The following is a 21,322-nucleotide window of genomic DNA, read 5'->3' on the forward strand; positions in this document are numbered from 1 at the left end:
GGAAAGTACAATAGGTTTTCACTTTTTAACATTTTTACATCGATTGGATCAGTGTAATTATGTGCCATGCCTTTGGGATCCCTGTGGAAGTTAGAAATCACCTTAGTAGGCACCACTACTGCAATGATTCCCACTGGCTTCCAGGACCCTTGCCGAGTGGTTGCCCTGCTGCTTACTGAACATATTCAGAGAAATATTCAGAAAACACTTTATATTAATTCAAAGTGTTCTTTGATCGAATGAGGTGGAGATTGTGACATCACTGCCCTAACTCATCCAATCAGGGAACACTCAAAGGGCAGCTGCTCAACACAGGACTCCGAAGCAAGTGGAGATCACTGTAGTTATGGTTATTACTAGAGGGATTTCAAGATTCTATATGGATCCTACAGTTATACCACATACATACCTTCACTGGTTTAAGGTGGACTATGTAAAAATTGTCATACCTGGAATTCAGATTTAGGTTTTTTCTCTACATTATTATCATCATATAGGATTTACATAGCGTTAGCAGTTTGCACACTGCTTTACAAATAAAGAGAGACAGTACAGTTGCAATACAATTCAAGACAAGAGGGTTATGAGGTCTCTACTCATGGCAGTTTACAATCTAATAGAAAGGGGGAAATAGGGGAGTAGGAGATAGTTGTACAGCTTGGAGTAGGGATTTCCAGAGGATGGGAGAGGCTATTGGGAAGTCCTGGAGATGAGCATGGGAGGAGCTAACAAGGGGGCTTGAGAGTAAGAGGTCCTGGAAGAAAGTCAAGAGGATGTTTTGGGTGATATTTTGAAATGAGATTGGTTATGTAACTCAGGGCAGAGCTGTAGATGGCTTTGTATGGTGTTCCTATTTTGAGTTTTATTGTTGGGTGAGCAGAGGAAAGTGAGGGGATTGGAAGACAGGAAAAAATTCTGGCAAATGTCTCACAAAACAAGTTTCTTCGATCCAAGTTTTGCTTATCTTATAAGGAGATGAGTACACACTCCCAATAGAGTTACCTGCACAGCAGGGAATATAAACAACATCTCTGCTTAAAGTGTCATTAAACCCATAACATTAAAATGATCAACAAATGGTGTATTACATGCTGTTCATACTCAGTCACTATAGGATTAGTTTGCTGTATACAAAAAAAAAAAAACCTGGTTGATCCTGCTGTTATCCATCTCCCCCTCGTGTTTATGTCCCCACTTCAGCTGGGGATTTTGCAGAGCAATGTTGGCAGCTAGCGCACATGCTCCATTTGCAGTGTATGTTCTATCCTGAGCATTTCCCTCTATCACATCTGAGCAGCCCATGCGACATGGGCATATACACTCTGGTGAATGACAGCCCACTCCGTCCCTCCTCCTCCATGCCCACTAACCAGCTAAACACAATGGGGGTGGGGTATTACATGTAGATTAATGGAGGAATCACCTCCCTCTTATTCTAAGACACAGGATGGAGGGGGGTGACAATCTGTGACTGGCAGAAATCCACCCACACTATGTTATTTCCACAAAATAATAAAGATTTGATTTCAAATATATATTTATATGACAATTTAAAACAGTTTATTGATATTTATTTTTACTCTTTATTCCAAAGGCTTTTTTTTTTTTTTAAACATGTGACCAGCAGCAGAGGACTAGAATTTTCTCCTGCTTATGTTTCCCTGCAGACAGGCTGGGAAAAATCTGGGGCATTTGACCGCTGTATATGGATTAGGAAGAAACAGTGTATGTTTAGTATCACTTTAATGACTGCTGAGATCAGCCTGGTTAGTCTATGGAGAATCTACCAATTTCAATCAGGTAGGACACACAATCTAACATGGACAAAGAACAGCAGTGAAGCTGCTGAGCAAACAACTACCCCTATCCCCACTTACATACATATATTTACAAACTCTATACAGAAACTATTTTTTTTTATAAGATGCCAATTGATTAGTGTTTGTTAAAATATGTTAAAATATTCTACATTATGCAGAAAACCTTCATAAAGAAATTAAAAACAGAAAAGTAAATGGTCTTGCTTTAAAGTAGCACTTCAGCCTGAACAAAATCTTTTGTACAGTTTCTAATGTCAAAAGCTGTATAGATTTCTAAAAAGAACCAATTTAAAATTGAATCTCAGTTCTGAAAGTTATAGGGCTGTTTGTCAGCAAGTTAGCTTATCTCAAGGGCACCACACCACAGGTTTAGGAGTCCAAGAATTATTATTTCATTTTAGAAGTCATAAGGTAACAAGCCAACACATTTGAGGGCTACAAAGTTCTCTCTTCATCAGGGCTTCAAGGGTGGATCTGAAAAGAGTAGTTGGACTCTTATGGGTAATTGGACTCCGAATTTGGCAGCTTCAGCAGCTGGTTGTCCAAGAGGCTCAGAGAGTCGCCTAACCAGAGTTATTGGGGTTGATTTACTAAAGGCAAATCACTGTGCACTACAAGTGCACTTGAAAGTGCAGTAGCTGTAGATCTGAGGGGAAGCTCTGAAATGAGGGGAAAGCTCTGAAATGAGGGGGGAGCTCTGAAATGAGGGGGGAGCTCTGAAATGAGGGGGGAGCTCTGAAATGAGGGGGAAGCTCTGAAATGAGGGGGAAGCTCTGAAATGAGGGGGAAGCTCTGATGATTTTTATCATCCAATCATGTGCAAGCAAAGATGTTTTTTTATTTTCCTTGCACGTCCCACTCAGATCTACAGCAACCGCACTTCTAGTGCACAGTGGATTTGCCTTTAGTAAATAAACCCCTTTGTATTCTTCAGTGTGCACTTATCCTCATGCTGGGAAACAAAAACTAGTTCTGGATGCAGCACCTCCTACTCACACCTGTGCCCACCTTGCTTTAACATTCTAGTAGTTAATAGGAGCCATGCAGCGTCTGTACCATTCCATCATCATGACATACACAAAACAGGGGGCTCTTATGGCCAACATGCTCCTATTTAGGAGAAACACTGGCTTAGAAGACATTGTGTGATGGCTGGAATGTACAAGTGCAATAAATCTGATAGTCTAGTGATTTACCAATGTCTATGGCCACCTTATGGTTCCATGTTCTACAGTGGGAAGCCCAGAGATTTTATCCTAAAACCCAAAAAAATCTCTCGAACACATAACAAAGCATTAAAGCCTCCCAATTACTTTTATGGGAAGGGGTGGCTATATAGACCCTCTGCTAAACTACACTGGAAACACGGCAGTGGGCACAGAAATAAACGGTTTGTACCCACAAACATGTGTTTCAGCTTAGATATGTGCTGCTAGTAAACAAAAACGATATTTACCGTGGGGGGTAAATGGATTTTCGTGCACCACATGATGCCCATCTTTATGGAGGTCCAGTTGAACTGAAAGTCATCACCACGTTGAAAATCTGCTACTGAATGACCATTTATTGAGACAAAAGTCTAGAATCCAGCCAACTAAAATGTACGCATTGCAGCCACTTAGGCCTTAGTCACAGCCATGACTAAGGCCCGAGGGGCTGAAATGCGTAAGATGTTCAGTTGGCTAGATTTTAGCTTTTTGTAGTAAAAAAAAAAAAGAAAATTCAATTGCAGATTTTCACTTTGGTTCTGACTTTCAATTTAAGTGGTGTCAATTACAATGATTACAGAAGCTGCAGGCCAAGGAGCCATGTCCCTCGTTGACCAGGACTGGGTGCAGAGGTAGAGTGCAGCTCACGGTTTTGTGGAAGTCCAGGACCTGCAAACTACACTGCAGTAAACCAATAAAACAGTCTAGGACCGCCTCATAAGAAAAAAACGTTTTTACTTGCATATGATTGGAGGAGAGATGTCAGTACACCTTTACCTCATTTATTAAACTAGTTAAAAACTTCCTTGCAACATGAACAGCCTTTATTCCATTACAAAATCAGTCACAGCGTCTCAATGAATTCCAGAACTGGTATGTGCCATGAGTCAACGAACAGCGCTTCCACCGCAGCCTAATTAAACCGGTGGTTTGCTTGGTGACAGACTTTCTTTAAAGAATGACAAGAATGACAATGACAAGTTTCCACATTGACAGAGTGAGTGGGGATATGATGCTGCCATGTCACCTGCCTACTACAGAACATCTTATTTACAACAACTGTGATCTGTTCGTCAAGCGTTTCCACAGCTGGACGCATGATTTCCCTTCAATTCCCCGGAGCTAATTAAATCTGGCTTGTTCTCAGGGAAAGGGCGCTGTTAATTGATGTCTGGTACACTCCTGGAGATGTCCATCCAGTTGTTAATTAAGACCTGTTGAGCGAGATCATATAATTTGTGCTGTGATACCAGCTGTCAGACACCATGTTTTATGATGCGTGTGGCAGCAGGAGCTATCGTGCCAGGAACACTTGTGCTCAGCAACATACTGCATGTTCGCGCTACCAGAAACACAAGTAAAATATCGCTAAAAGAGGACTTTCAGCAAACCATGTGCCAGAAAAAAATAATTTTTTGCAAAAACAATTGAACAGATCAAGGCAACCAGCCAGACTACAGAAACATGTCCTGTGCTCCCAGCATTAGTTATAACTTGTATCCTTCACTTAAAGCAGTAGTAAACTCCAAGAATGAAAAAAAAAAATAAAATGTGGGCCCCCCAGGCAGTTTAGGCCATAATATGCTAGTATGCACCTGATCTTAAAACAAAGGCCTCCAAGGGCACCCTGTCACCGCTTCCATCTTCACCCTGTCTTCCTTCCGGGTTTGTGCTTTCCGGTTATTTGAATGGCCGGGCCACAATGACATCACTTCGACGTGTGCACACGCGCCAGTGATGTCCCCGACTGCTTCAAGAGTGAAAATCTCCTAAAGACTGCAAGTTTAGGAGACACTCACTGTATCTACAGGTAAGCCTTATTAAAGGGCTTACCTATAGGTACAGGTAAAAATGCAGAGTTTACTACTTCTTTAAAGTATAACTGAATACAAATCTTTTTTTGCACCCTAGGGTCAAGCTAACTTTTGGATTGTGTTGAGCAAGAAATAGTCCCTTCTGTAATTAGTAAGTGATTGTATGCAAGGTATAAGTGTTCCATTTCATCACTAATGAATTAATATAAAACTTCGTACTAGAACTAAAAACTCAACTTTTTTTTTCCATTTTGGATAGACTAAGGGAGAGTTACAACACCTGTCAGTTTTTCTTTTACTATCTGTGTCCCATTGGGGAGTTTTCCCTTCACTTCCTGTCCCAAAGCCATAATAAGAAGTAAGAAGATATCCTTCCAAAATAAGTAAAATCACTGGTAGTCACTAGAACTAGTGCCCCCATTGGAAGACTTCCCCTCTATTCTTATTCTGGTAACCACTCAAAATTCTGGATTTTTTTTCACTTTTGGTAATAACAGTCACTAGGACAAATCAAGAGGGTGAATCTCCCCAATGGGGACACAGATGGCAACATGAAAGGTGTTCTAATCCCTCTTCACTCTAACCAAAAAAAAAAAAAAAAAAATGCCTTCAGATCTACTTTAACAAAGGTTACCTGAACCCAAGCAGTACCCTTTAAAAATTAAAGGCTTGCCTTGAATTGTGCACTTCCTATACACCAAGTCACATGTCTGTATCTTCACAGTGTGAGATCATCTGCTGCCTCTGACTGCTGGTCTTACAAGATATGGAGTAAAATCTGTTTGATGTTACCATGGTGCTGCATACTGTTCTCCTTGCTAGAGAGGAAGCTGTATCTGAGAACATGCATACAAGGATCTCCCTACTACTCCCTACTAAGATTGCCATTTCCACACAATGACACTCCGCATAACAAGGAATTCAGAAATTGGGAAATGACCAGCTGCAGGGAGCCTACGGGCAACTACTTATGCTTAGGCCTTTGCCCTACACTTTGCCTTCTTTGTACACAGTTTACACAGTGCAGGTCACATATGGCTACAACAAGCTTTCACTATACACCAGTTTATTACCATTAAATACTGAGAGATGTCCTGCAACAGACATGAAAATTATATATGCAAGTTAATCTTTCTTTCTGTCAAATAAAACATTATTAGAATGTCAGAAGGAGTTCTTGCCAACATAAGATAAGTCACACAAACTTTAAAAAAAAAAAAAAAAAAGCTGGTTAGCATCTTACGGGCTAAAAACTTTCTTTTCTAGACGGGAGCGAGTGGTATTTGCTTTCTGCTTCAGATCTGTCAGGTTCGGATACTTTTTCTTCTTTCCGCCCCTCTTCTTCTTCTTCTTTCCAGATGTCCCAGCATACCTGGACGAGCCCAGATCTTCCCCTGTGGCTTGCTCGATCTCCCTCATCAGTTCTGGGTCTCTCCAATCTACAACAAAACACAGACAAAATTATTGTAAGCTGCAGATATTAAAAGCTCAAACTACACCCTAAGAAAAAACATTCTGTAATCACTGACCCTACAACTGTCATAAAGATGTATAAACGAATCTGAAATTCCATCAACTTTGGGTCAGTCATGTAGTATCATCACCTCTTCTTCAAATCCCACTACAGCTGATAATGGAAAATAAAACGCAAAGGTATTTGGTCATATAATTTCTGCTGAAGGGAGGATGAACTTTTTGGAAATCTGCTTCTCCCCTTAGGCAGAGTTCACATGACCAAACGCCTATCTGGTTGCAGCGAGGTCTCACAGCAATGGTTATCCACATCTTTGTATACACACACTGCACAATCAGCCGCTATACTTTTACAAAATAATAGAACATTCAGAACATACAGGTTACAGGAGCATATAAAGATTATAATGAAAGGGAGGGACAAAGTACAGTAGTAGATAAGAGATATGGTGCTGCAAGGGATGGGAAATATACCTTTGCTCGTGGAAAAGGTCATAATACTACTGGTCAATGTTATAGCAATGGGGAGGTAAATTCTAGGGAAGGTTTTTAAATCCTGGTTGGGATACATTTTTCTCTGTTCACGTCCACAGTTCAGCATGATCTGAATGGTAACCTGGGGGTGTCTTTTAGGATACTGAAAGAAAGTCCACGTCTGCCAAGTTAGAACATGCCTAGTAAGAGGTGTAAACACCTGTACTTGCAGCCTTCCAAGCTCTGTACCTGGTTCAGACCATAGCAAGCCTCATTTTCACAGAAAGGGTTGTAGCTCTGCAGTAATAATGGGTTTACACAATTAGCCAACTCAAAGTAAATCTCATTTAAAGGCAAGCTCCAACCCTACCTTTGTTCTTGCAAAGTTTTGGTGAACTCCTGCTTAAATCAATTCATTGCGGTCCAATGGGAAAAATGCCCCTTAAGATGGCCAAAGACGTTTCGAATCTCAGCCAGTTCAGCAGGGACCGGCCAAGATTCGAACCATGTATGGGCAGGCAGATTGTACTCAAGTCAAACCATTGATTGACTTGAATTCAACCAGCATTTCGGATTCTTCATGTAATTATTGCCAGCAGCTATAGCCACTGCCAACCGCCAGAAGAACACAATAGTTCACCGGGAGGGATTTACCCATCAACACTGACTGTGTTTATGGGGGAATCTAGCGATTTTCTTTTCTGTAACCCGTGGTTGCAGAAAAGAAAACCGCTCCATCTATGGCTAGGTTTAATTGGTGGGCAAGTAGGAAGACTGCAATCCTTACAGCTGTGGTCTGAATGCCACCCTTACGGACAGCTAAGAGATAACTGGTGTCATACTGTTGGTTTTGCCAAGTGGCGTTGGCTCTGGAACTATGAAGGCACCATCAAATGAGGGGTCAATCAGCCATAACCCAAGGAACCCTTGGTAACCTCTGCAGAAAATCAGATAAGATCTAGCCCTTTCTGCCCCAGCATTACTTTCCCTTGCCCGCCCAGTTAATAGACTGGCATTCAGTTCTTTCAGTCATGGAGGCTTGTGTGGACTTTACTTAGGACAGTATGCATGCAAATGAAGTCTGCCTAGGAATTTCCATTGCTCCAGATGAATATCCATTAAGGCTTTTTGATATTTGCATACATTTTTGAATTGTTAAAGCAAGTAAAGACATAGGTAGCATGAACAAACTCCATGCAGATAAGATTTCCAAGTGGCACTCAAACCAAAGCTGCAAGCCCAGATGGCGAATCACAAAAACCTGAGTCTGGCTGCAAATCACTGTATAAAAAACACTGATCGAGGGACACTGAAAAGACTGACAACCACAAAGTTGTCCTTAAAAGTTTCTATTTATTGTAGCTGAAAATACAGACTGCAGAGCAATGTATTCCCCTCCACCAGTTTTAACAATACATGTCTGAGTGAAATTCTCAGCTTCCGAGATGAGCAGTGGAACAATTGAGAGTCGAGGACGAGATATCGGGGATTAAGGCACACCGTGTAAAGTGTTTACCTCGCTGCAATAACAGGGCGTCACAGTTTAGTAACTGAGAAGACGAAGCAATTGTTTAAACACAAGGCAAGAAATACTGCCATTCATGACAGATAAAATGACTGTTTGAGTCAAATGAAGGAGCAATTTAAAAGCTTTTGAGAAAAATCAATGAAATGCCAGGGAAGAGAGCCTTTTTTTTGAGCACTGATGGGGCCCTAAACCGCTTCTTGTATTGTTACGAAGTTTAGTGGCAGGGAAGAGAAAATGACACCATTGGGGAGGGTGGGTGGGAATCAATACTGTAGTTAGTGACGAGACGTTATTTCACAAGTGACTGGCTAAGGGACTGCCTCTGCCGAATTGTCCTCATCCCGGGCTGTTAACAAGTCAGTAAAAGCTGCAAAAACAGACACGGACTGCCATTCGCACAAGAAATAACCACTTCATTTGCTTTAGTGGATGAGCCGCTGGAAAGGAGGAACATGGCAGATTAACAGGTCAGAGCAATCATTTCTAAGCCGCAGGGGTCAGTGTGCAGCTGGAAAGGACAGAGAGCAATATGCCTTCCATTACCTCCCTTTTTGTGAAGTAAAATGTATGAAAGGACCATATAAAATCAGTTTATGGTGCTGTCATGTTTATTTGGGTTACAGGTTAAAGAGAACCAGCCATAAAAAGAAGATTTAATAATGATGAAGCATTCAGAACTACAGTGCATCCGGAAAGTATTCACAGCGCTTCACTTTTTCCACAATTTGTTATGTTACAGCTTTATTCAAAAATTGATTCAATTCATTATTTTCCTCAAAAATTCTACAAACAATGCCCCATAATGACAACATGAAAGAAGTTTGTTTGAAGTCTTTGGAAATTTATTAAAAATAAAAAACGAAAAATATCCCGTGTGCATAAGTATTCACAACCTTTGCTCAATACTTTGTTGAAGCACCTTTGGCACCAATTACAGCCTCAAGACTTTTTGAGTATGATGCTACAAGCTTGGCACACCTATTTTTGGGCAGTTTTTCCCATTCTTCATTGCAGGACCTCTCAAGCTCCATGAGGTTGGATGGGGAGCGTCAGTGCACAGCCATTTTCAGATCTCTCCAGAGATGTTCAATCGGGTTCAAGTCTGGGCTCTATCTGGGCCACTCAATGACATTCACAGAGTTGTCCCATAGCCACTCCTTTGTTATCTTGGGTGTGTTATTAGGGCCTTGTTCTGTTGAAAAATGAACCTTCACCCAATCTGAGGTCCAGAGCGCTCTGGAGCAGGTTTTCATCAAGGATGTCTCTGTACATTGGTGCATTCATCCCTCAATCCTGACTAGTCTCCAAGTTCCTGCTACTGAAAAACATCCCCATAGGATGATGCTGCCAACACTGTGCTTCACTGCAGAGATGGTATTGGCCAGGTGATGGTTTACTCCAGACATGACACTTGCCATTCAAGCCAAAGAGTTCAATTTTTGTTTCAACAGTCCAAAGAATTTTGTTTCTCATGGTCTGAGAGTCCTTCCAGTGGCTTTTGGCAAAAACTCCAGGTGGGCTGTCGTGTGCTTTTTATTAAGGAGTGGCTTTCATCTAGCCACTCTACCATGCAGGCCTGATTGGTGGAGTGCTGCAGAGATGGTTGTTCTTCTGGAAGGTTCTTCTATCTTCACATAGAAATGCTGGAGCTCTGCCAGAGTGATCATCTGGTTTTTGGTCACCTTCCTGACTAAGGCCCCTCTCCCCTGAATGCTTAGTTTGGCCGGGCGTCCTGCTCTAGGAAGAGTTCCAGTTTTATTTAATTACAAATGATGGAGGCCAGCCACTGTGCTCATTGGGATCTAAAATGCTGGAGAAATTTTTCTGTACTGTTCCCCAGATTTGTGCCTCAATACAATCTCAGAGGTCTACAGACAATTCCTTGGACTTCATGGCTTGGTTTGTGCTCTGACATTCACTGTTAACTGTGGGACCTTCTAAAGACAGGTGTGTGCCTTTCCAAATCCCGTCCAATGAACTGAATTTACCACAGGTGGCCTCCTATCAAGTTGTGGCAACATCAAGAATGATCAGAGGAAACAGAATGCACCTAAGCTCAATTTTTGAGTGTCATGGCCAAGGCTGTGAAAACGTATGTACGTGATTTTTTTTTATTTTTTTATTTTTTATAAATTTGCAAAGATTATAAACAACCTTTACGTTGTCATCATGGGATGTTTGTAGAATTTTGAGGAAAATAATACATTTAATCTATTTTGGAATAAGGCTGTAACATAACAATATGTGGAAAAAGTGCAGCACTGTGAATACTTTCTGGATGCACTGTATATCATGCCATTTACAGTCCAAACCCAGTTTAGGTCTCTACTTCCAGTCTCCCAATCACCAGAAAGATTTTTAAATAAATTCCAGGATACATATCCTATGTGTTTTTCAGTAGGGCTTCACTTTACAAGGGTTTTACACCAACTTCATATATTATAATATCTTAAATACAGAAAAAAAAAATAATGAATATGCAGTATTTACCACAAAACAAAAAATGTGCCAGTAAATTTCATCAAAAAACTATGTGGTAAGCTCTTAAGTTCAATTCACAAATGGAACAGAGAGTAAAAAACATGCAATATTTATGTCCAGGGTTTTGCTGGCGGTATCACATGCGGTATTTGTCAGAAATCGCGTGGGGGCCTCGCCGCCCAATAGCTTGTTGTCAAGGAGCAGGCCAGGAAGCTGGCCGCCAGGTCCTTAACAATAGATGACTCATCAGCTGTCAGCGGGTTCCCCGCTAACAACTGAATGTAAAGAAAACATGCCAGCAATTAAAAATGATGAAAAAATGAAAAAAACAAAAAACCACCAACATTTTAAACATAAAACGGTGTTGGGTCCCCCCAAAGTCCATACCAGACCCTTATTCGAGCATTTAGCCCAGCAGGTTAGGAAATTGGGGATGGGGGGGGGGGCAATCAAGCATCTTGTCCCCAAGTTGAACAAGGGTCTCTTCTCCACAACTCTGGGCTGTGGTTGTGGGGGTCTGCAGGCAGGGGGCTTATTGGAAACTGGAAGCCCCCTTTAACAAGGGGGTCCCCAGATCCTGTACCCCCCTCTATGTAAATGAGAATGGGGTACATTGACGATGGATTTACATTTGGGGAAATAGTTTTTTTGTTTATGAAAGGAATTTCAAAAACTCTTGTATTTTTTTTTTGTCTTTTTTCACTTATACTTTTTTGGTGAATGGGTAGGATACAATGTACGCTATACTCATTCACATGGGGAGGGCGGGATCTGGGGGCCCTCTTGTTAAAGTGGGCTTGCAGGTTCGGAGAAGCCCCCTGTATATAGTCCCCCACAACCACAGGCCAAAGTTGTGGGGAAGAGGCCCTTGTCCCCATTAGCATGTGGACAAGGTGCTTTGGGGGGGGGGGGGGCACGGACAGACCAAAGCCTGTGGCCTGGTATGGATCAGGAGGGGGGGGGTTTGCTTGTCCCTCCCTCTCCTGACAGGCTGCATGCTCAGATAAGGGTCTGGTATGGATTTTAGGGGGGACCCCACGCCTTTTTGTTAAACACTTTTGCCCGGTGCGCATTGGGGGGGCACACTGGTTATTTTCTCAGAATTTTTAATTGCTGGCATGTTTTCTTTACATTCAGCTGTGAGCAGGCAACCCGCTGACAGCGATGAGTCATCTGTCCTTAAGGATGCAGCGGCCGGCTTCCTGGCCTGCTCCTTAGCAGCCAGCTCAGTGCGATAAATTACCACATGAAAATATCCAGTAATTACTGCATTATCAAAACTTTACCGCAGTAGTTATTTACCGCACATTTCTTAGCGAATTGAACATTTGCATGATTCTTTCTACATGCATTATTTTACCACATTTTTTTCAGCGTCCTTTAACACTTAGCGAATTGACCCCATTATGAGGAAGGTCTCTGTTCCTTCTGCATCAGCTGTGAGTGGTCTTCACTGCTGGAGAGAATGGTACTCAGATTATAAGCGCTGTCCTCTGCAGTATTACTATGTTACTGAGTAGAGATTAGCTCAGGCTTGTTCTGGAACCGTCTGCAAACAGTCAATCATAAGAGGTGGAGGCATTATCTGCCCTGCACCTGCATATATACATGCAGCTGCGGGGTGGGGAATGCCTAAATACGGAGTAATGATGATAGCCCAGAAAGTATGTCATTGACATTCATGACTCATAGCAAGTGGTTGCTTGGCCTCATTCAACTTGGAATTACAGTGGTGACAAGCAGCTGTTGAAGCATGGATAGAGAGTATTGCTTTCCTTGAAGGATAAGTTCACCTTTGGGAACATGTAACATGTTCCCACTGATGCCGTCACTCGCTGTTCCCTCCTCTCCCTGTGGCAGGAGTACGGGGAAAAGTTTCCCGTACTAGTTGTCACTTTTTGAAAACAGTGTGGCCATATCATTCATTCACACTGCTGTGTGTGTGAATTAACTACAAGTACCGACATCCTTTGCAACTGTTGGCTTGTAGTTCTCAATTAAACTACCATGGCGCTGTGGAGCGCTATGGTAGTTCATTGGATTCTTCCAGTCTGTATATTTGGTTGTCCTTACTGGACGTACAGGTGCACAAATACATGTACAGGTCTGCAGGAGACCTACATGGCACCAGCGATCCGCTGATCACTGGTGCAATGCTTTACAGGTTCCAAAAAAAAAAAAAAAAAAGTGAACCTATCCTTTAACTTTTTTTATTAGTATTATTATTTACAGAACCAAATCAATATAGATTAAATGTCAATGCAAGCAAACTGGTGAATTCCTGGCAAACCACCAACCAAATACAAGGGAAGGCAGGGCTGCAGCATAGGGGGCTCTTTATTGCACATACAACACATAACAGCATGTAGCAACATTTCAGGCATACCTACCTATACATACACAGATGGGGAGGGTGAAGGACTGAGGGGCACTGAAGGTGGGGTTGGGCTTTAGTCTACCTATGTCCAGACTATGCATATTAACGGATAGCATGACCTGTCCCTCTCCCAATTGCCGGTCCAGCCATTGGCTCCCACTGCGATCAATCAAATGCTGTGTTACAGGATTGGGGGGCAGGAATGAGCCAGGATGGGCTCAGGAGACGTGTGCCCCCATGGAAAGCGGCTTTCCGTGGAGGTACCCGCTGAAGAGGAGGGGCCTGGAAGCCGGCGAGGGATCCCAGAAGAAGAGGATCGGGGCTGCTCTGTGCAAAAGCAATGCACAGAGCAGGTAAGTACAGATATGTTTGTTATTTTAATTAAAAAACAAAAAAAATAGGGTTTAATAACACTTTAAGTAGTACCAGGATTATAGTTTGGATATATATTTCTTGAACAGTCAGAAAAGGTAGATTCCGCTGGATACAACTATAGCTCCCCATGAGTGTACTTAGCCACCTTTTTATGAAAATCTTTTTGAAAATTTACGCAAAATATTTTAGCTAGGAATTGCATTAAAAGTAACATTTTAGGCCTTGGCGGTAAGATGCGCAGTAATTAAAGAGCATCATCTAAGTTTTGATTCTTTTACAATTCCAGCTGCAGTCACTAGTAATAGGCTCCATGCACACTAGCTTAAAAAAATGCTCTTAGAGGAGTTTAGTTTAGAAGCAACTAATGTTATCCTATGTGTTCATGCACATTAAGTAGTCTAGAGGCATTTTCTAAGCTCATCGTTTAGAGACAGAAAAAAAAATCCCTTCTGTTTTGCATTTTTGAGAGCATTTTTCTGGCAGAAAAAAAAACACAAAAGAAAAAAAAAAAAAAAACAACAGTAAATGCCCCTAAACGCTAGTACAAAAAAAAAAAAAAAACGATCAAAATGAGTGTTTCTTTCTGCCAAGAGCAGTGGCTTTTTTTAAGCTAGTGGCTACTGTGCACGGAGCCTTAAAACGTAAATAGATCTGTAGCTAAGAAGCTTGGAATGGTGTATACTAGCAAAAGTGTGCCCATTCTAATTATCTATGTCATAGTAAAGGGGAATTGTTGATTGTTCAAATGAAGGACGCACCAAGTTATTGAGCTAAAGTGAGGAGAAGCAGCGAGACAAAATACCCCATTCCCCATTTTCACCTAAGGCTCAAGCTAACTTTCGGGTTGCGTTGAGCAAGAAATAGTCCCTTCTAGAATTAGGAATTGGTTGTATGTAAGGTATGTGTGTCATATTTTATAGAAAAAGCCAAATCAAATTTAGTACTTAAAAACTTGTATGAAATACACACTAACACAACACTGCTGCCAGTCACCGCTACATTTCTGTCTCAGTCATCAAAGTAGTTTTAACAATTTTTGAAGACCGTGCCTTCAAGGGTAATCAGCTCAGGAAGATCTCCAGTGCAGCGATTGTATGTCAGCAACACTTAATGATCTAAAGACTCATATCTATACTTCACTGCACATTAAGTGATAAAAACACACAGGCCAAAGTTTAATGGCTGTGGGGCATCATTAGGTTTGGTGGTCTACTTTATCATTTTAATTTATTTAAACAAAATGGTTTTTGTACTCCATGTACCTATGGCCCAAGAAAATGCACCTGCCAAGTTCTATACAGGTCATCGGGTCCAATGTGAAACAAGTTATTTGTTTGATGAAGCTATCAAGTACTATAATATCAAGTATTCATTTTGCTGGGTCACCTACAGATGCAACTCTGGAAGCTATTTTGTTCAGCACACACAAGGGCTCGTCATTCCAAACAGTAACATTTGAATAATGAAAAAGGAAGGACACTGCAAAGAGAAAATAAATCAAAAATAAAAATAGGAATTAAAGGGCCACCTGTGTCTTTTTTGTCTTGGTTTGAGCTAGCCATACACTAGCAGATTGTAGAATGACTTTATGTACGCATATTCATACAAACATTTGTCCTGAAAATTCTAAGTACACTGGATGACTTGATGAAAGTACTTCAAAATTCCATTCACTTTTAATACTTGATTTTGGTGTGAATAGAATTAGAAGTCTGCTCTAATTTTTCCAGCCTATAGTCAAAAATGAACATCAATTTGACCCCATTAATTATTATAAAATCAAACAAATGTTCTTAAAACAAAGAATTTGGAAAGAAATTTTAATAGTGTATGGCCAACTTTAATCTGTAGCATCAAATTAGTCCTGCAGCTTAACCACTTGAAGACAAGGCTTTTTCTGGCACTTTTTGTTTACAGGTTTAAATCAGTATTTTATGCTAGAAAATTACTTATAACCCCCAAACATACATTTTTTAGAAGAGACCCTAGGGAATAAAACGGCAATTGTTAAAATTTTTAATGTAACACACTATTTGCACAGCGGTTTTGTGAACACAGTTTTTCTTGGGGAAAAAATACACTTTAAGGAATTAAACAAAAGAAAACAAAAAAACAAAACACATTTACCCAAATTGTTTTGCATAATGTGAAAGATGATGTTACGACGAGTAAATAGATACCTCATATGTCACAGTTTTAAATTGCGCATGCTTGTGGAATAGCGACAAACTATGGTACTTAAAAATCTCAATGGGTGACGCTTTAAAAGCCTTTACAGGTTATCTCTTTAGAGTTAGGCCCCTTTCACACATACGGACCGTTCATTTCATCACTTCAGTCACGTCAAAGTGGATGAAGTATTCATCAGTTCATCCGTTTTTCATCAGTTGTTTTTTACATCCACTACCAATGCAAAAACAAATGAAAAACTGACCTTTTGTCAGTTTAAATCCATTTTTTGTCTGATCCGTTTTTTTTAACCGAAGAAAAATTAAGCTTTAAACAGTTTAGAAAAAAAAAAAAACTGATGACGGATGTGCATGTTAACTGTAAACATTCCTTGTAATAGAAATAAAGATGACAGGTCCTCTTTATAAAGAGATCTGGAGTCAAAAAGACCCCAAATCTCTTCTTTACCTTTGAAAACAAAAGATCAAAAAAAAATTTGATCTTTTGCTTTAAAAACAACAAAAAAAAAAAATGTACTTCCACCCTGGACCGGAAGTGATGTCATGACGTTGCTCCGGTCATTCAAGGCTATAAAGGTGGTCTAAGAGTATTAACTCTTTGATCCCCTATGGGCGCAGCCTGCTGAACCGTTGGATCGTTTCCTCGGTGGCCCGGTGGACACGTTAAGCCCGAGAAACACTGGCGAGAGAGACATCCCCTCCCACTGCTTCGGAAACTGTACCAAAAAACTATACCCGGGTTATGGCTGATCTTTTTAGCCATAATCCCAGTAAACCACTTGAAAACCAGAACGTATACATACGTATTGTAAAAAAACTGAGTACCTATAGCAAAGAGGGGGAGTATACCCCCTGGGACTGCCCATAGGTGTAGCCAGACTTTTTTTTTCTGTCTAGTGTCCTACTCCTTCAGGAACTGTATCCGTCAATGAACGAAAGAGAAAAGTAATTTTAAAGCTCAACTGAAGTCAAAAACCCTTTTCATCTTTGGATAGCCCTGTACCCCACATTTTATGATTTATAAGGGAGTTTCAAAAGAACAATAATACCCACAACCTCAGTACAAATGTCTTCATAGACTTGCATTGCAGAGAAGGGGAGGAGGTGTGTCTGATCAGGTTTGTTGCTAAAGACTGATTACAGAGTGCACTAGGTCCAAGGCCCCTTTCACATGGGGTGGACTCTGTTTTGATCAGCAGGGATTTGTCCGCTGATTCCCTGCTGATCAGAACAGAATGGGCGGATGACCGATCCGTGTCCGCTCGGTTTATACAGAGCAGACATGGACAGATCCCTCTCTGCTCTAAGGGCAGCTTGGAGTAAACAAACAGACCGCACTGTCCGTTTACACTCAACTTCTCTCTGATCTGATCCACCTAAACAAAGGAGAATGTATCCCTTTCCATTTTTTTTTTTTTTTTTACCAGACCAGATCGGAGCGGGAGGTAGGCAGGTTCAAACGGACAAAAGGCTGTTTACACCTACCGGTCCGAAGGGGTGAATAGAGCGTCCAATCGGGTCCGCCCGAAAAACTGACAGGTGGACCCGATTGGACCCTTCGTGTTAAAAGGGACCTAACTCTGGTACCTGTTGGACTGAGCAGTCATTATGACGTTATAGAAAATTCTGTAACAGAAAATTGAGGTTGTCAGTACAATCTGACTACATATATATTTATGTGACTTCAGCTGGACTGCAAGATTCATGCATCCAGAAATGATAATGTATATAAATAAACCTATACCTTGTTCCGTGGCTTGCTTCTCAAATTTTTCTTTGGCTTCTCGCTCACGATCCTCAGGATTGATTGGCACTCCAATTTCATCTCGTGGAATTATCTTACCATGGAATGGACACTTGAAGACAACATAACAAAATGAATACAGGAAAACTAAACCAATGATATAAATTGACATCCAATTCCTAAACTCATCAGCAATCTCTATCGTTTCTACCACTTTCCAGATTGAAAGCAGAAGTTACAGATGCAACGTGCATCATTCCATACCTAGGTAGTATTTCCAAGGCAATACCACTAGATTTGCGAATAGAGCTCACTGAGTTTATCCATGTATGCACTGAACAGTTAGTCCATTCAGAACTGATATTACAGCGCTGTCTAGATTTCGAAGCATTAAACCACAACACAGTTTTTTTTTTTTAATCTCTCACAGACTCTGTAAATAAGATCTCTGTGTTCCAGTTCTTGAGGGAATATCCCCTTCAATTTAGGAATGTAATGTTTTTCATAAAGTTATGAGATGTGTAGGGACTCCTCTATAGACTACAGGGTGGGTATTCACAGAACCAGACGTAACGGAAGAGGCCAGTGGGCTGATCGAAAAAAAACACAAGTGAGTTTGAGGGAGGAATCCTATAGGGATCGACCGATTAGCGGCAAGGCCGATATATCGGGGGCCGATATTGACTTATGCCGATATATCTGTATCGGCCCCGAAACTGGCCACTATTGCCGATATTCCAAATATTGCTCATATAAGGGAAAAATGATGTCACATAGCATATTTCCGTTTACAAATGTTATTGAATATGCCACTCACATATGTACAAATTAAAGATATAAGCAATGAAGTGATGTCATGACATCACTTCCGGGTACTGGCACCAGATTCAAAAAAATGACAGCATTCAAAACAGCCAAACTTGGGGTTTTGAATGCTTTTAAGTGAAGAGGAGGGGTTTGGGGTCCCTCCACAAGATCCGTCTAACAAGAGTACCTGTCAAGTGATAAAAATAAAAACAAAAATTACCGGTATACATTAGCCAAAATATCGGTATCAGCAACGAAAAACCGATATCAGTCGATCACTAGAATCCTCCCCGCTATGCCGTTGTATTCTGACAATGGAACTCCACGTGTTCTAAAGTTCTGCCCCAGAATAAAAACTCTGCTCCTACATAGACACAGTATGGTGAGTGAGTCTCATCCCCCTAGGACAGAAAGTGTGCCACTGGATCACCAGATAAAAAAAATAAATAAATAACTGTCAGTCACAGCTCTCTGCTCACAGAGCTCTGAGAAGTGAGCAATCAGTGGTCTTTGATAGCTCAGTCCTTAAGCCCCGTACACACGTACTGATCGTCGGCCAAACGATCGGCCGTCTTTTGTCCAGGGCTGTCGTGTCTGTTGAAAACTGCAAAAGACTGCACACGAATTTTGTCGGCCAACAACAGCCGACTGCAGAAGTGATGTCATGTGATGGTTAACTTTCCTTGTCTTTTTTCTTTTCTGAGCATGCCCAGTCTTGCAACTCTGAGACATCCAAAAGAGAGAGACCGCACTCAAAGATGTTAGATAAAAATCCTTAGGACTCCTTTATTCTCCATAAATCCAATAGACAGCAGACAGACAGTGCAATACACGGACAGACGTGTCGGGTTGACGCGTTTCACGATAAAAATCGCTTATTCATAACCACACACCTTGAGACTGTGGATGCCAGCAACCTTTTGTAGATAAACCAAGTAAAAGGTGGATAGGAATGTAATTGCTTACACCCTGAGTTAATTGATACGAAAAGGCACACAGCTGTTCACTTAGCAATCCACAGTCTCAAGCTGAAGACATTTAATTACAAAACATGTCTCACTCCCTGCAGGGGGAGGGAGAAGGGTACATACAAACAATATAAAAACACAAGTTTAATAGAAAAAATACATATAAATACATGTGTATATATATATATATATATATAGCGGGCTGAAAGAATCAAAGAAATATAACAAGTAACACATGACATGTATACTAATAGGGCCCGTCCTCTGGTAGTCAATAAAAGCTACATAAAAGTTATCTTTATCCAAAAGTAATTTTTGAAAAAGAGTTTCTCCAAGTAATCCATCGGCAGCGATGTAGAGTCGGTGCAATAAAAAATATGAATGAAGAGACACAGATATCCATATAAAATAAAGGATCTCCTGTCCATAAATGTTACCTGTAAGAAACTGAAAAATAGGGAAAAACATTGCCGAAGCAGTGAAAAAGGAAATTTATATTGTACATAAATATAAATAATTGAGCGTATCAATGGATGAAGAAAAATATAACATGAGCATGAAATTACCCAATGATACACATGTATAAAGTTGTGAGCGATATATGATAATGTGGGCAAAAATAACGTGAAGATGTGATGACATTATGAAAAACATGATGTGTTAATAAAATATAAATTGTGAGCAAAAATGTGAACCCAGTATCACATGTGAAATATTAATTAAAAATGATAATAATAATAGTAAATGGAACCTAGCATACAAAGTGAATGTGAAGATAAAAGATAAAATAGATTAAATTAAAAGTATGAAAATGTATATAATTTATATAAAAAAATATACGTGTGTATGAAAAATGACAAATGACGAATTGCAACTCTGCTGTCTGTCGGCCGAAATCTGTACTGACTGGCGAACAATCGGCCGTTCTGGTGACGGCCAACAAAAATTTTAATGCCTGCACACCCGATTCTGTTCGGCCGAAAATGCGCTGTCGGCTGTCGGAAGCATCATACTAACAAGCCTACAATCGTCCGAACGGTCATTGGCCGAATATTTACGGCCGACAATCGGTATGTGTGTACGGGGCTTTAGTCTTGCAGTCGGCAGGGGACAGATGCAGCACCCACCCAGGGTAAGTATGATTTTGAAAAAAAAAAAAAATGAACTTGTGTTTTAACCCCTTTGGGCCTAAGGGTAAAACAACTATTTTGCATCTTTGACATGGGTTAGTAAAACTATATATCACCACAACTACTTTGTGCATCCAGGTGAATTATATCTTGTTTTTTTCCAGGACAAATTTGGCTTTCATTTGGTAGTAAAATGGTAATGGATATCTCCTGATTTTTTTTACATATTTTTTTTTTTATTAACAAAGGAAAACTGACCCAAAATAGAAAAAATGAATGTATTTTTTATTTAACTGTACATTTCTTGCTACAAACATAACCTACCACCAAAGAACAATCACAGCAATACCACATATGTGTATGATAGTTGTGGTTTGTACCCGTAGTACAGGCCAGAAACAATAGTGCGCACTTTGCTTTTTTTTTCTACCCTACCTAAAAAACAGACTGACACAAATTTAAAATGGCTATTTTGAAAAAGAAAATCTTGCCCAAAATATACTGACCCTAACCCTTGACCCTTACTTGACCCAAACACTAACCCCTTCACTGACAAATATCAAACATTGATCCAGCAATTTTTTTCTTTATTGTTTTATTTTATATTTTTTTATTATTATTTATTTATTTTTACACACTTTTGTTTATTTCTTTCTCTCTGCAGTGAGAGAACCAGGTACAATGGGGTTTATTTACTAAAACTGAAGAATGCAAAATCTGGTGCAGCTCTGCATTAAAACCAATAAACGTCCATTTTTTTCCAGTCAAAGCCTAAATGGACAAGCTGAAGTTAGAAGCCAATTGGCTACCATGCACAGCTGCCCCAGATTTTGAACTCTCCAATTTTAGTAAATTACCCCCAATATATCTCTCCTTCCATTCAGAGAGAAAAGAAAAGGTCGGGCAGTGACTGATCACTGTGATAACCAAATCA

General features: G+C 40.5%; 1 protein-coding gene across 1 annotated transcript in view; it reads right to left on the reverse strand.

Annotated features, from left to right (window-relative positions):
- UVSSA (UV stimulated scaffold protein A) overlaps window positions 1-21,322 on the reverse strand; it is a 176,657-nt gene that overhangs the window by 1,242 nt on the left and 154,093 nt on the right. The window contains exons 12-13 of the mRNA XM_082262082.1: window positions 17,484-17,595; window positions 6,086-6,281 (exon numbers count right to left, since the gene is read on the reverse strand). Coding sequence (XP_082118208.1) covers window positions 6,086-6,281; window positions 17,484-17,595 — 308 coding nt within the window. The remainder of the gene's footprint in view (window positions 1-6,085; window positions 6,282-17,483; window positions 17,596-21,322) is intronic.

This window comes from Pelophylax lessonae, assembly GCF_965119305.1.
Source record: "Pelophylax lessonae genome assembly, chromosome: 1".
NCBI lineage: Eukaryota > Metazoa > Chordata > Amphibia > Anura > Ranidae > Pelophylax > Pelophylax lessonae.